General features: G+C 45.2%; 1 protein-coding gene across 2 annotated transcripts in view; it reads left to right on the forward strand.

Moving 5' to 3' along the window:
* Positions 1 to 3,964, forward strand: part of LRRC43 (leucine rich repeat containing 43) — a 38,656-nt gene extending 34,692 nt beyond the window's left edge. Inside the window, exons 11-12 of one of the 2 annotated variants that reach the window (XM_083151318.1) lie at positions 2,460 to 2,550; positions 3,283 to 3,964. In XM_083151318.1, coding sequence (XP_083007444.1) covers positions 2,460 to 2,550; positions 3,283 to 3,380 — 189 coding nt within the window. In that variant the 3' untranslated portion in view covers positions 3,381 to 3,964. The remainder of the gene's footprint in view (positions 1 to 2,459; positions 2,551 to 3,282) is intronic. The other variant, XM_083151319.1, reaches the window with a different exon arrangement.
* Positions 3,965 to 14,271: the final 10,307 nt, after the last annotated feature.

Below are 14,271 nucleotides of genomic sequence, written 5' to 3' on the forward strand. Positions count from 1 at the left end.
GGCTACAACTACTCAATGATATTCCTCCCATGACGACACTGGTGACATTAGACGTGTGCAGTTTGTACACGTCTATCCCACAAAAGGCAGGAGTGGCAGCCGTGGCACACTTTCTTCGCCACAACAACATCCTTGACATGGACCAAGCTCTGTTTATCCAGCTCCTCACCCTCACTCTGGAACGTAATTATTTTTTATATGACGGCAAGTTTTTTCAACAGCTTACTGGCTGTGCCATGGGCAGCCCAGTAGCGCCGAGCCTGGCAAACATTTTTATGTTTTATGAGGAAAAAGACAAATTCCTTGACCAGACTAGTATTAAACAACACATTTTACTCTTCGTCCGCTTTATCGACGACATTTTTATGTTGTGGACAGGCCAGATAAAAGTACTGGAAGAACATGTGGCCAGTATTAACATCAGCAACTCGCCCATTAAGTACACTATGAACGTCCAGAGTGATAAAATAAACTTTCTTGATGTACTGGTAAAAATCCAAAATGGGTGTATAGAGACAGAGGTCTTCAATAAGACAACCGATAGAAATACACTCCTCTTAGCATCAAGTCATCACCCCAAACCCCTAAAACGGGGATTACCGAAGTCCCAATTGATGCGCGCAGCAAGAATCTCCAGCACTGCTGAAGCAGCACTGGAAAGTACCAACAATATTGTATCTAAATTCCATTTAAGAGGATACAACTTGCAACAGTTAAAACAGACACAACAAGAGGTGCTGTCTATACCCCGAACCGATCTACTCAAACCCAAACCGAAAATTAAAAAACAAATTATACCGTGGAAGCAACAGTTTACCACTAGCAGCCAAGTGGTCCAGAGGGCCACCACAGCATTGTGGCCAATCGTGAAAACTGATCCCACTTTACCTTGCTTCAAGTCAGTCCGCCCTATGCCATGTTACACAAGAGGAAGAAATATTAAGGACTTAGTAATGCGCACGGATGTGACGGGTTGTTCCCCTCTGAATACCACTCCAACAGGCACCTTTCTACAAAGACCGCCTGGATGTTATAGGTGCTTAAATTGCACTACTTGCAAGAATATCATCACCACCCGGACCTTTCAACATCCTCACTCCAACCAATTATTCAATATTAAACATGTCCTCACGTGCCTATCGACACATGTCGTATACATTCTGTACTGCCCGTGTCGACTGTATTATGTCGGGAAGACTGTCCGTACGGTACGCGAACGAATGGCCTTACACCGATCTGCAATAAACAGCGCATTATTGACCCGCAGATCGGACCAACCAGTGGCTCGCCACTGGCTTGAAAATAAACATTTTTTAACAGAACTGAAGTTCATCATCATTGATCACGTGCCATTGTCGACACGAGGGGGTGACAGAGACGGCACTTTATTAAAATTGGAGTCCAGGTGGATCTTCAAGCTCCAGACTGTGCGACCTGGGGGCTTAAATGAGAGGTTTTCGTGGCACACCTTTCTATAAACGTTCCTGCAAGTTGACTATATCTGTTTTTCATCCATCCCTGCAACTGTATGCCATACGCTGCTTCCTATTTGGTTTGGTTCTGTTTGATGTTACCCATGAGTGTGGTGGCGTCTAGCCTAGTTGCCTAGCAACGGGGCAGACATACACAGCTGAAGGGAGACCCGTTCTATGGTCTCGCTGACACTTTAACATCAGGAGCCCGTTGTGTCACAGAGTTTCATGTTTTCAGCACTTTACTTTTGATAAAGTATTATACTATGTATTTTGGTTCCTAATGTTGTGGACCCGGCTCGCTCTGTTCGTTGACACGGCCGGGGACGACATCCCGCACAGTTGCCTGGCAACACAGCAGGGAATGACGTCAGCAGTAAGCGCCGCTCCAGTCTGGAGAACCCGCTTGCAGCACCCGGCCGTGGATACGTTCAGGAGCTGGTAAGTTATGCTTAAATGTACTTGCACGCCGCCGAGCGTGTCATATGTATCCCCGCCGCCGAGCGGGGCAGTTTACCTCAGTGTATGCAGTCTTGAGAAAAATTCCCATGTGAGAATTGAAACGTCGACCCTGCATGCATATGCGTTTGTTTTACTGAATTAAAACAGTTTATTCTTTTTCACCAAGCCCTTGGAGTGACTCAGATTCTTCCTCCCTATATATATATATATATATATATATATATATATATATATAAAACTAGCTGTTATGTAAACCCAGGGACAGACAATGGCACGGCACTCCAGGAAATTTTCAAAGAAAAGTGACTTTAATATGCACCGTTTCAGGGTGCAACCCCCCATCAGCAGGTAAACAGCATTCTACCACTGCTTATCACAAAGTCTGGTTACCGCACCATTTTATCAAGAAAAATCCATCTGCCTGTGCGTGAGGGCCACAAGAGGGCAGGGGGTACTAATTACCGGGTACGAACCATTGCATACATATGCAGTTTTGAAAGATGTTTTAATGTAATAATATTTCAGGGCAATCAGAACAGAAATAAAACCAAGGAACGGAAGCTAAAAAGTGGCAGTGAAAGGGCAGAAACCCCTAAGACTTCTGGGTCATCTTCAGGTACCCTAACTCTATATGGTTTTTGTTATTAGATTTCTATATAATCTAACACATCTCTGTTTTTTGTGTTGCCTGCTATCAATATCTATACAGGAAAGAGGTTCTGAAATTAAACAATTCTACTTATTGTAGTCAGAATATTTTATGGGATCTGAAATGTCTGCTTTTTCCACTAACATCATACTTGCCTACTTTTGAAAACGGGTTTCAGGGAGATTATAGTTGGTAGTAGAATTTTTTGCAAAGCGTCCCCATTGAGGGGGCGTGTCATGCTCCACCCAAAGGGTGTGGCTAGTTCCATATATGGAGAGATTGTGAAAAGAGATTGTGAACATGGCACCTAGAAGTGTGGGTGTGTACTGCTATATCTAAATGGAATCTTTTAAAATGACTTATATCCAAATGTAGATGAGCCCCAAAGCAGTTAGTAAGAGCTACTATACTTGGTAAAGTGCTGAGAAATGGTGCTAATGATTCAATATAAATGTATCTCTCTCTCTCGTTCCTTTTTTCCCCAAAAGTGTAATGTAGGCTAGGTAAAATGAGGGAGATTGCTAGACTAATGAGGGAGAGAGGGAGATTGCTGTTATTTCAGGGAGTCTCCTGCAGAATGCAGGAGGGTAGGCAACTATGACTAACATGAATGTAAAGAATCCAACCAATGAAGCTGAGCATCCTTTACAGTTGATCATACTGTTATTTATTACATCCCATTGTATTTGAATTTTGCAGCAAAAGGAAAATGTAAAGAAGCTGAAGTTCCACCAACAGCAGAGGCTCCCCAGCCAGTTCCTCTGAGTGTAGAGATTGAAGTCCGTCTCACGGTCTGAGATTTGCTACAGCTACTCTATACTGTATTTCCAGCAGATTAACATTTACTGTAACACAATTACTTCCTTTACTCTGACGGGAATACACTAATGTCACAGTAAAAATATATATTGCAAAATACTTTTAGTTTGTGTTTTGACTCATTTCTTGTTGAACAATATGCAGAATTCATATGGAAAAAAGAGGGGGTATTGCAGTGCTCATAAATTTTAATGAGTCAACCAATTTATATAGTAAAAAGAAAAATGTATTCTATAACACAAGATATACAATAAAAATGCAATTTAAAATGCAATTAAAAGCACTTGAAACCAATGTATGGACCTGTTGTTATATAACCTGCTCTGGTAGATCTAAAGAAAAGGAGAAAATGATTCCCAATTCGGGGCACTCATTCAACTGATATCTAGGGCCTTATTCAGATCTGCATGCATTCGCACGCAGTTCCGATGTTGGCCGTCTGCACATGCGCAGGCGGGTATCTGCGCATGTGCAGGCGTATGGTGCGTGCACCCACTGCGACCTTTCTGTTCGCCAGATGCACGCACCCATGGCGGCGTGGGGGGTGGGGCGTAGATGGGCGGGGGCGCCGTGCTGCCCCATTACCATATGGGAGCGCCCAGCGTTCCATGGGCGTTTCCATTAGAATGCTGGGCGTTCTCATGGTAATGAGGCAGTGACGCGGGTGTGGGGGGGTGGGTAGCTGACATCACGGATGTTTATGCAAAGCCGCACTTTGAGGGGGCTGCGGGGGGGGGGGGGGGGGGGGCGGTCGTTTGGCAGGCGGGGTTTGGTGGACTCGCAAGGCTGCGAATTCGCAGCCTTGCGAATCAACCTGAATAACCCCCCTAGTGTATTGTTTCTGTTGAGAGTATCCACCGACAAATTAAAGATTAAAATATACCTTTTATTTGAATTGTTTAAAATTGCTGCAAGCCAGCGAAGTGTAGACAAACAAATTTTATGTGCAAGATCAAAAAGAATAAAGTGATTAAAATATTGCACTGTGTTGGTGTTGATTATTCTGTTCTTCTGTAAATATCGGTATAGATAGCCACTGAAAGTGTATTTCCCAGTATTGTTGTATGTTTGCAAATAAATTGCTAAATAATTGGAACAATGTTACTGGGAGATTTCATGGTACTTGTGAGTTATCCGGGCGCCCGATTTTTTTATTGTATGCCTTAAGTTAAGGCATACAATCAGATGCGATGCGATGCGATATCGCATCGCATGCGACCATCGGATGCGATGACCCGATTTTTCCATAGGAATCAATGTTAAAATGACGGTATTCCGTGTCCCCTCGCGGGGCTCGCTACGCTCGCCACGCTTCGGGCTCGGTGGCTCGCTACGCTCGCCACAGGTTTATATCCAACTCCATGCCCACTTGGATATATGAAAAGGACCCCTTTTTCCCATTGAATTCCATGTTAAAATGGACTCAGTCCATTTTAACATTGATTCCTATGGAAAAATCGGGTCATCGCATCGCATCGCATCGCATCCGATGGTCGCATGCGATGCGATGCGATGTCCCGATCCGACCCGATTTTGAAATCGGGCGCCCGGATAACTCACAAGTACCGATTTCATGAAGACACTGTAATATAATGTATCCACAGTTTGCGATACGTGAACGCGCATCGGAATCGGATCAGGATGCTGGCCGTCATTGCGACTATACTACCAAAGCTGGAACGCCCATGTGGGCGTTCCATAGCTGCATGAGCTCTCCTACGGCACATATAAGACTAAAATTTAAAATTTAGACGCAAACCCGTCTATATAGAACTTTAGTCACTTGGCAGGGTGACTAAACTTCTATATAGACGGGTTATGCGTCTACATTTGGTTTGGCCTGGTGCTGGTTCTTAAAATACGGGGGACCACTAATCATTTTGTCACCCGTATTTTGGGAACCAGCCCCGGACCAGCCTGGGGCTGGTTTTAAAAAATCAGCGAAGCCCTATTTTCCGGGTTTCCTGATTTTTTAATACTCTTCAGCCTGGTGCTGGTTACAGCTGTGTGTGTGTGTGGGGAGGGTTTAAATGGGTAAAAGGGTGACTAAAATGTTGACGCATAACCCGTCTATAAAGAAGTTTAGTCACCCTACCGGCTGACTAAAGTTCTGTATAGACGGGTTTGCGTCTAAAATTTAGTCACCCTGCCGGCTAATTTCGCGTATATAGCGGTTTGATATAATTATGCCCTGACCCAGCCCATTATGATAGTTTTGTTCACATATGACGTGTCAATAGCCCAAATCGAGACAGTGTGTACGGTGTTACAATCTTTTTCTTGCGACTGTTTGGACGGGAGTACATCGGACATCGCAAGTAAAATTGTACAGATGTGTACGCACGTATCGGCTGTTGTTTGTGGGCGGTCCGACGGGTCTACGGTCGGAAGAAAACAGGGATTTATAGATGTGTACCCAGCTTAAGTCCTCCAATCTTATTCTTAATGTGGTAGAGTGTTTCTGCTAATAGACTGCAGGCTCAGCAGGAATTGGTTTTAGGTTAGCTGACAAGAATAGGCACCAGCTCTCGAACTAAGGAAACGATCAGTGGTTTCAGTGGTATCAGATTAGAACTGCTTACATCAGTATAAGCCGGGCATACTTCTGCCCTACCTAAATATATAAGTGGATCTAGAGACGAGATCTACAGAAATGCAACAGTGTGTATCATCTATTCTTCCTAACAAATCTGATGATTCTAGCCATTTATCTACAAAATCAGTCACACATAGATAACCATTAATCGTGCACAGACACGCTGGAATCTATCTAATTACCACTGCGTAACCTAAAACCAATTCCTGCTGAGCCTGCAGTCTACTAACAGACACACTGTACCACAGTAAGAATAAGATTGGAGGACTATTGCTAGCAATATATTGCCCAGTGTCTCCTTTTCAACAGCGACCGGAGATGGTCGCTGATGAAAAGGAACCTCTGCTGGCGGTGCCGCAGAGGTAATTAGCTGGTCGCAGGAGCTTGCGATTAGAAAGGGGCTGAAAACGGGAGCGTGCACCCGGCAATTTATTGTCGGGGCACACTCCCAATCACTGGCAATGTGGTCGCCAGCGACCATATTTCCAGCGATTTCAACCCCTATCGCCCTTGTGTGTACACAGCTTTACAGTCAGTCATTAATAAGACCACATAACAAGTGAGCAGTGATTGCACCTGTTCCCTCAACTGTGGATACATTGGGCGAGATTTAGTGGGTTGACCGTTTTTGAGAAAATGCGTTTTTTTCTCAAATCGCCCTATATCGCCGTTTTTTTAAATCGCATTTTTGCCATGAATTCGCATATTTAATGAGGTGTGTATTCCGGCATGAAAAGTGCAAGAAAGTGCGATATAGGGCGATTTTCGGAATGAAAAATTGCGATTTTTAGTCATGAAAAGGTGCGATTTTGTCATTAAATTTTTTTTTTTAAATGGCGTGAGGTCCCCCCTCCTGTACATAACCAGCCCCGGGCTCATTGTGCCGGACCTGGTTCCAAAAATACGGGGGACAAAAAGCGTAGGGGTCCCCCGTATTTCTGAAACCAGCCCCGGACTCTTGGACCGGTCCTGGTTCCAAAAATACGGGGGACAAAAAATCTGGGGGTCCCCCATATTTTGAAACCAGCACCGGGCTCCAACAGCTTGCAGTGTCATGCCACAGCCGGGGGACACTTTTTACACAAGGTCCCCCGGCCGTACCGTGAGCACCATGGCTGGTCAGCCTTGGACGGGGTACCTGGAGGAGTGGGGACCACCCCAATAAAGGGGTCCCCCCCAGGCTTCACCTGTCCAGGGCTGAAGCCCGGGGCTGTCACCGGCGTCCCTGGCCATTGAACGCCGGCCTGATAGGGTTAAATTTACATTCCTAACATTGCTTAATACAGGAGAACTACAACTACTATTGGCTCCTGATTGGCCACTAGACGGCCAATAGAAATCATTCTGAGGAGAGGCGCCGAGTATGAAATATCTCAGCATCTCTCCTCAGTGCGATGCGGACAGTGCGGGGACCGGCGACAGCATGAAGATTACCTGGATTACGGCGGACCAAGACAAGACTTCTTCAGCACAGGACCAGGTGAGTAGGATTTCCTTCCACAGCTCCAACATGGATTTCTTCGGACCCGGACACCGCCATGGACCTGGAGGACGACACGGACCGCCGACATGGACCTGGAGGACGACACAGGACACCGGACACCAGGACAGAGGGCTACCTACGGGATCAAGAAAGGTAAGTATCAGTATGTGTGTAATGTATGTATTAAACTTTTATTTTCATTGTGTCAGTGTGTGTTTATTGTAAAAAATTTTAACTGTGGAACTACAAGTGCCAGCGGGCCCTTTAATGCCCAGCAGGCTGGGACTTGTGGTTCTCCAAGTCCCAGCTTGCTGGCACTTGTAGTGCCACAGTAAAACACAATAGTTTAATCTTTTTTTTACACTTGAATCAGCCCGATGCCCACCGCCCAGGGGCATTGGGGACAGTACCAGGCTTCAGCCTGGTCAGGTAAGTCCTGGAGGGGGGGGACCCCTTCATTGGGGGGGTCCCCACTCCCCCAGGGCCCCTGGCCAGGCTGACTGGTCGGTAGGGATGAATGCTTTGGCCGGGGGGACTTGTATAAAAAGTCTCCCCCCGGCTGTGGCATTACCTTGCTGGCTGGTTTTGCCTGGGGCTGGTTCTTAAAATACGGGGGACCCCTAGTCATTTTGTCCCCCGTATTTTGGGAACCAGCCCCAGAGCAGGAGCCTGGGGCTGGTTGTTAAAAATCGGGGAACCCCTATTTGTCGGGTTTCCTGATTTTTAATTACCGGCCCCGGCTCTTTCAGCCTGGTGCTGGTTACAGCTGTGGGGGGGACCCCACGCCGTTTTTTTTTAAATATTTTTTTACACTAAAGCCTGCACGGATCTGACTGATCCGTGCAGGCTTAAAGCAAATACGACAGGGAAAGCAAGGTGTATTTTCCTGTCGTATTTGCGTGGGTGTTTTACACCACTTAGCAGCCGTATTATCAGTACGGCTGCTTAGTACATCAGGAACCACCATTCTTTTGAATGGTGATTTCTGTCGTATTCTATCGATGGTGTAGACATTCGTATTTGTAAATACAAATACGAATGTTCCATCTTTAGGAATACGAATTGTTGTATTTTCGGGATTGTAAATCCCAAAAATACAAATGTGTAAAAAATAGGTGTATTTCTGCCTACAAATACACCTATTTTTTACAAATCCATTTTGGTAAATTTCCCCCATAGTAACTGTGTCTTTGTACACAGCAGTATTGCGAATACATGATGATGCCACAACCGCAGGTACCTGTACAGCGATGACCCCGTGTACAAAGGATGCATCATCAATCTTCTGTGCAATGGTTTCTCACAATGCTTGTATGTATGGTGTATATATATATATATATATATATATATATATATATATATATATACACAGTCCAGTGATCCGGCAATCCCCAAGTAGCTTCCAAATAATTTTCTTACCCGGTGCCTTCCTTACTAGACTTTGCAGCCCAAATGTAGATATCAGGAATAGGCGGCACTCACGGATTTTTCAGTGAAAAAAATGCAAACTTTATTGCATGTTCAGAGATCCGACATGTTTCGAGCCACCTGGCCCGTCCCCAGGGATCAAGTACACTACAAAGTGCATCACACGTGTTAAAATACTCTTACAGAGAATACCGCCCCACAATTACAATAAAACACACCGCACCTGCGGGGGTCCAACGTCTCCCGTCTCTCATCGCCGCAGAACGGGTCACCATGTTGCTGACTTCATCATAGGGTGCCTTCCGGGAGTCTCTGTCCGGCTCATCCCCCTGACGTCATCACGCACGTCCATGCTGTCAGCTCTGGGACCCGGAGTTGTCTCCTTCACCGCTGCGTGGTGTTGTCATAGCAACATATATATATGTATATATGTATATGTAGAGGTAAAGCGCGGCACTGCACAGACTGTTAGATGTATAAAAATCCTTTATTGAGCCCAATGGCGTTTCGGGGTATATCCCCCCGTCTTCAGGGACTTGCAGATCAAATAACAAACATTGTGCATACATATATATAGACATGGACATAATTAAAAAAGTAGCGTCTCACCTGTCCGGCGTCACCGCCCGTATTAAATAAATGTTCGATGGATCTCCTACTATTGGTGATAGAGGAGTCCACAAGGGAACTGAATAACATCAAGGAGCAATTAACCACGTTTGAGGTGGCACATAAGGTAACACTTGAGGAGGACACGAGTGACCAGTGGGTTTCGAAGCTGGATGCACAAATGGCCAAATACAAACATGAGCTCATAGCATTTAAGAAAGAAAAGCTCAAAAAAGTGCAACAAGATTATGAGCAAAGAAAAGTATATGCTTGGCTCTCCAGCAGCAACCCCCGTCAAGAGAGACGCTACCAGACCAGAAACTACCGCCAGAAACATTATGCGGCAAGTAGAGATGACTCAAGTACATCGTACAGCGAGTCAGACAGCCAAGCCACCACCTCTCGCCAAGGTATCCCCCCTTTAGGGGTACAAGCCCGCAATACCCAGAGAAACATGTCCACAAGAGGACGCGGCGGGCGCAACAATGGCGGAGGCAGGAGAGGCAGAAAATATAAATAAAATAAATAACAATGAATAAGGCTGATCTGGTCTTCAATTTGTCTACAAAGCAACTGACAACAATGGAAATACAAGTACTCTCCCATGGTCTTTCCTTTGTGCCAACTACCCCAGCGGATCCATTTCAGCATAAGGTGGAAACCTACAAACTACATAGAACCTTGAAACTCAAGGAATACTTTGGAAAAAAAACCCAACCACCAAAGAATTTAGGGGAGGAAATTCCACCACAGCTGAAAAGGATTTTGCCTAAATCTAAATTTGATCCGCTGAGCAATAATCCGACCATCAAGTCATTTATACGTATTTTAGAGGAACCGACATCTGCTAGACAACCCTACAGCCCCAAGATGAACCACACCAACTTAAGTAAGGAAGAACGGGTGGCTCTCAAATCACTAGCTGACAGGACTGATATAGTAATAAGAGGGGCAGATAAGGGCGGCTCAGTGGTGGTGCAGGACATTGCAGATTATCATCAAGAATGCATAAGACAATTATCTGACCGTACCACATACCAGCCCATAACAGCAGACCCCACCAACATCTACAAAAGAGATCTTGACACAGTCCTAAATTCAGCTTGTGAGCAGGGGCATATTACCAAAGAACTCTGCACAGCTTTAAAAGTGGACAATCCAAGGGTGCCGTTATTTTATACGGTACCTAAAGTCCATAAAACTTTGGACAAACCACCTGGGCGGCCGATAGTGTCGGCAGTGGAGTCACTATATCAGCCAGTATCTGTGTATTTGGACTCAGTATTAAATCCATGTATACAGCAGATACCTTCGTACATCAAGGACTCCACGGCCGTATTGCAGGCCTTGGACAATATTAGTCCTGTACCCCCTGATACTTTGATGTGCAGTGCGGATGTCACCAGCCTCTACACCTGCATCCCACATGGTGCAGGTGTGGAGGCAGTCCGACGTCTCATTGTTGATAATGTTCACTATGTGGGTCCACCAATATTATTGTTTTTACAGTTACTTAACATGGTCTTAACCCACAACTACTTCTTATACAACGGCAAGTTTTTCTTACAGGTAGCGGGGTGTGCGATGGGGTCCTCAGTGGCCCCATCGTACGCCAACGCATTCATGTATTCTATTGAGCAGGACCTATTCTATAGGAATGGGCACTTGATCCCAGAGGTGCGTCTATATTTACGTTTTATCGACGACCTCATAATTTTTTGGTTGGGTACAAAGGAAACCTTATGTTCTTTACTAGATGGGCACAACCAAACAGACAGTGTGGTAAAACTGACATATGATGTCAGCAATAACAACATACATTTTTTGGACATTAACATAGACATCAGGGATAACCACATTGCTACGTCTATCTATGTTAAACCCACTGATAGGAACACTATATTAAAATCTAATAGCTTTCACCCAGTGTCATTAAAAAAGGGACTCCTCTATTCACAATTTCTTAGGGTTCGTAGGATTACATCCGACCCAGAACAGACCATACAGGCATTGGACCGTATGGTAGATAAATTTATAGAAAGGGGATATGACCGGGTTGAACTACAAAAGTTAAAAGCTAAGGTTCTCACTATCCCTAGAAATGACACTTTAATTTCTAGGCCCAAAAAAGATATGGGTAAAGTGATTCCGTGGGTCAACAAATACACAGTGGCCACGGATCCAGTGATCAAAAATGCCAAGTGGTGGTGGCCAATGATCACATCGGATCAAGACTTGCCTACCCTCAAAGATAATCGACTCCTGCCCAGCTACACTAGGGGTGCTAACATATTACCCCCCTTCTTAAAAAACAACATTCTAATTTCCTGACACAAAAAACAGGGTGTTACAGATGTCTGGGGTGTACCAATTGCAACACACTAACCCCAGGAAAGTCATTTAATCACCCCCACACAGGAAAACGTATACCCATCACCCAAGCAGTCACCTGTACTTGTACGTACATTGTTTACATGTTAACCTGTCCCTGCGGATTGTCAGCACCGCAGCGCCATCAAACAAGCCTTAAGTAGTGGAACCAGTGAACAGCCTGTAGCCAGGCATTTTGCCATTAAGAAACATTCCATCCCGAGCATGAGGGCCATAATCATAGATCATGTCCCCCCCACATTGAGGGGAGGTGACAGAGCAAAAACCCTCCTGCGTAGGGAGAGTAAATGGATTTTTTCCCTGGACACTATATCTCCCAGGGGACTTAATGAGGCAATGGGACTACAGTGTTTCCTCTAGAAAAGCGTAATGTGACTGATTCCTGTTTTATTCCTAATCAAGCAGGCCACAATAGGGTTAAAAATTATCCACACAGTGAGCCTTTATATAACTGTTTTCTCATTGATTATAATAGTAGTTTGATTATCATTAGCAAGGATTATTTCTTGCTACCCCGTAACATCTCCTCAGTAAAGGAGTGGATGTTATAGCACAGAGTTACAGCCAGTTTTTTATTCTATGTTCACTTTATATGTTTTTTAATGTGACCCTAAGCTACGTGATTACTAATGGCGGCATGTTTGTTTTGATTCACAGATTGTATACATGTCTCCTGGCAACGCAGCTGGGTTAATGTGGTGACGTCACTTTACGGCGCCACCGTCCCTTGTGGATTACACACGCCGGGCGGAAGTAATGAGTGAGTACCCGGAGCATGCGGTGACGCCGGACAGGTGAGACGCTACTTTTTTTAATTATGTCCATGTCTATATATATGTATGCACAATGTTTGTTATTTGATCTGCAAGTCCCTGAAGACGGGGGGATATACCCCGAAACGTCGTTAGGCTCAATAAAGGATTTTTATACATCTAACAGTCTGTGCAGTGCCGCGCTTTACCTCTACATATCCTGGACCCGCAGTGGCCACGTGAAGGCACACACAGCAAGCCAACGTATATTGGATAAACTGAGTGCTGGGCATCGCCTCCCTATATATGTATATATGTATATATATCGGGCTATACGTGTGCACATCTAAAAATACATACAAGTTATTAAAAATGAAAAATGAAAAATTTCATGTTACAGACGCTAATAAACAACCGTGTCGTACACATTGCGTGCGCATCTGTCAGACCCACTGCTGAATCCGCAATGATGTGTCCTGACAGTACACACGTAAGGGGTAATGGCTCTCTGCATCTATTAGTACTATTACATCATTATAAACAATGAACAAGAATATACTGAATCTTCATAGTAATTATCATAAAAAGTGATGTAAGCCATGTTGTTCATTTAACCCCTTTGGTGACAAGGTGTCCAGCAAGAAAATCCACCTAGATTCCACTTGCAGGAGCATTTTACTTCTGTTACCACCTCTTGCTGGGACTGGGATGTGATAATTATTACTCTTTCATCCAGCAGGGGCCACTGGCGTTCACAATGGGTAATAGAGCTTGGCTTGCTGGGAGCTAGCACACTAAAAAAACTTTAGAAAAGACTGGCTCCTACCCTCTATTACCCAGCAACCCCCAGTTAGATTTTTGTGCCATAGGGAGCTAGTCACAGTGGAGCACTGCTCCACATAACTTGCACATATATATATATATAATTTTTGATTTTTATTTTTTTCTATTATTTTTTCTCTTTTAAACTTGTTTCAAAGCAGCCCTTCCCAGCTTCTTTAAAAGCTTGGGTCCGGGTCTGCAGCACCCTGGCAGTAGCCAAACGTCGGTCAGGACCTCTCTAAAGGTGCCTGCCGGGACGTTCACAGTGTGCCTGCGGCCCCTGGACAAAGGGACCGTCATACACATCAAGCCACCTCAGCGGTAAGTACCGCACTGCGCCCCGTGTCTGCCCGCTAAAGCTACGGCGCCTGTCACTGCTATGGCGTCTCCCCTCTCTGATGCCGCCCGCGCTCCCCGGTGGGTGGGAAAGATCTGCGCTACTAAGCGCTTGGATGGCCGCCTGCTGGAGTCGGCGGTGGGGGGGAGGAAGACGCTTAGGCAGGCTGGCATGTGTGCAAAGCGGCGTTGTGCACGCGGCGGGCGCCATCTTGGAGGTGGCAGGCTAGGCGCAGCCGCTCTTTTAAAGTATTGTAAGGTACAAAGATACCTGTGAACACAGTGCACTGTGCTTAAATTATGCTGTTGTTTCCTACACAGAGGATCTTACAGCTGCAGGTCAGGACTTTGCTGCAAGATTAACCCCTTCCTTGCTGACTGTGGGGAGTTTTAAGGGTTTTTCATTATTGTGGGTTCAGGCAGATTCTCTCTGGTGCCCAGCAGCCCCTGGT

The sequence above is a fragment of the Crinia signifera genome, chromosome 1 (genome assembly GCF_055691185.1).
Source record: "Crinia signifera chromosome 1, ASM5569118v1, whole genome shotgun sequence".
NCBI lineage: Eukaryota > Metazoa > Chordata > Amphibia > Anura > Myobatrachidae > Crinia > Crinia signifera.